Source organism: Octodon degus, unplaced genomic scaffold (genome assembly GCF_000260255.1).
Source record: "Octodon degus isolate 3935 unplaced genomic scaffold, OctDeg1.0 scaffold00012, whole genome shotgun sequence".
Taxonomy (NCBI): Eukaryota; Metazoa; Chordata; class Mammalia; order Rodentia; family Octodontidae; genus Octodon; species Octodon degus.
In genome coordinates this window covers 1348402-1350089 of record NW_004524588.1, presented here as the reverse complement: position 1 = coordinate 1350089, position 1688 = coordinate 1348402, and the positions used below count along the sequence as shown (strand labels likewise).

The window sequence follows — 1688 nt, the reverse complement described above, 5'->3', positions numbered from 1 at the left end:
AAGATTTTATTTTAATTATATATTTGCCTTTCATTAATTACTCTAATTTGCTAATCCTATGATAACTTGCTTAGTGATGACAGTATACATAAATGTATCCATTTTCCAATACGGTATTCAATCAAAAGACTATCATAACCATGTTTTGGTATTCTTGTGAATTAAAATTAAATATTCTGAATATAAATTTCAAATGGAAATTATATACTAATAACAATGTGCTAAAATAATTGTTAGTTTGAATATAATAACATATAATGGAATTTGAAATAAATTAGTCTTATGACTGTGGAAGTTTTTAGTTCTCAAATAGGGTTTTATGTCTCAAGTAATAGAGTTCATATATTTGATTTTCAACAATCTGTACTTCACCCTTTTATCTGATATTTTACACATTATATAAATTGAGAAAATATATATGATTATAATGTCTTTGGATTGTTCTGCTTGCATATAATAGAATAATAGAGAAGTAGAAAATTATGAATATGAGAATTTCCAGAATGATTTTCCTTTCAGAAAAATGATAGATCAGCCCTCCAGTGATCTATTAACCTGAAGATTCAGCATCTTTGGATTCACACCTCAGACTTCTCAACAACGAAAGAGTGGCCAGTTTCAGTTTACTACTTCCCAGGACTAGGACAAAGGAATGGACTGAGGGAAAAGCGATTTGAGCAGTGTAACTAAAGATTAAAGCAGGAAATGTATGTTTCCAAAGTTGTGCTAAAAGTGACAGAAAGAAAGTCATGTACAGTACTAGAAAAGCAACCACAGCTTGCAAGGCCTTTATGTGGGCTGAGATGTTGATGTCTCTGGATTCTCTGAGACTGTGCTTCATCCTCTTCAGATGTTTCCACAGGGAGCAGATGATCAGGAGAAAAATCACCAGAGACAGAGCAAAGGCTATGAATGTGAACATGATGTTGCTGAAGAAAAGTAGTTTTGAAAACTCAGGCAAGTAACGTGAACTGAAATTGTATGACATGCTTCTTTTATACTCATCAGCTAAGATACTCATATATATATTTGACTGCAAAAGGTTTAAAAATAAGACAGCAAAAGACAGCACCAATGTGATTGAAACCACTTTTTTAACTCTCCACTTAAAGTAATGAAAAATAGAGTTGGAAAAATTGGCTATCTTGAGACAGTAAAAGATGCTGAGGCATGTGGCAAGCCAGGCATTAAAATGAAAAGTTACGATCCAAGTAGTATAAACTACTCTTACCATTACTAAATTTATGAAGAAATCTGGATAGAATACATGAATACACCAACTTGTGAATACCAACCAAAGCAGGCCAATCCTGGAGATTGCCAAAGCAGAGAGCAGGTGATCAGCTGCAGAGATCTTTCTGCTGTTGATCATGTCCATATAGTTCACCAGAATTATGAATCCATTTCCTAAGTTTCCCATTATAAACTCCACAGTAAAAATCAACACAAATATGCTTTGCACGACACTCTCCATTATCAGTGAGAATGGCCCAGTGTACATTATAATTGCTAAAGATGTATTAATGCATTTATTTATAATTTTGGATACATTTCATTCTTTAAAAATTAAAAATGTAGTTTCTTTAAAAATGTCTCTTATCAATGTTTTATCAAACAAGAAAAAACAAAATTAGTTAATGAGTTGGTTCAGGGTGCTCTGGTTGAGAATCTTGTATTTTCCAGCCATC

The 1688-nt window shown here is 32.5% G+C and overlaps 1 protein-coding gene across 1 annotated transcript; it reads right to left on the bottom strand.

Annotated features, from left to right (window-relative positions):
- Window positions 1-550: 550 nt before the first annotated feature.
- Window positions 551-1474, bottom strand: LOC101582372 (taste receptor type 2 member 14-like). The gene has a single exon (XM_004626188.1). It carries the CDS (start codon window positions 1472-1474, stop codon window positions 551-553), a length of 924 nt encoding a protein of 307 aa, XP_004626245.1.
- Window positions 1475-1688: the final 214 nt, after the last annotated feature.

What these genes read in the sequence shown, in the direction of transcription:
- LOC101582372 (XM_004626188.1), bottom strand. Translation starts at nt 1,474, where the DNA reads ATGGAGAGTGTCGTGCAAAGCATATTTGTGTTGATTTTTACTGTGGAG.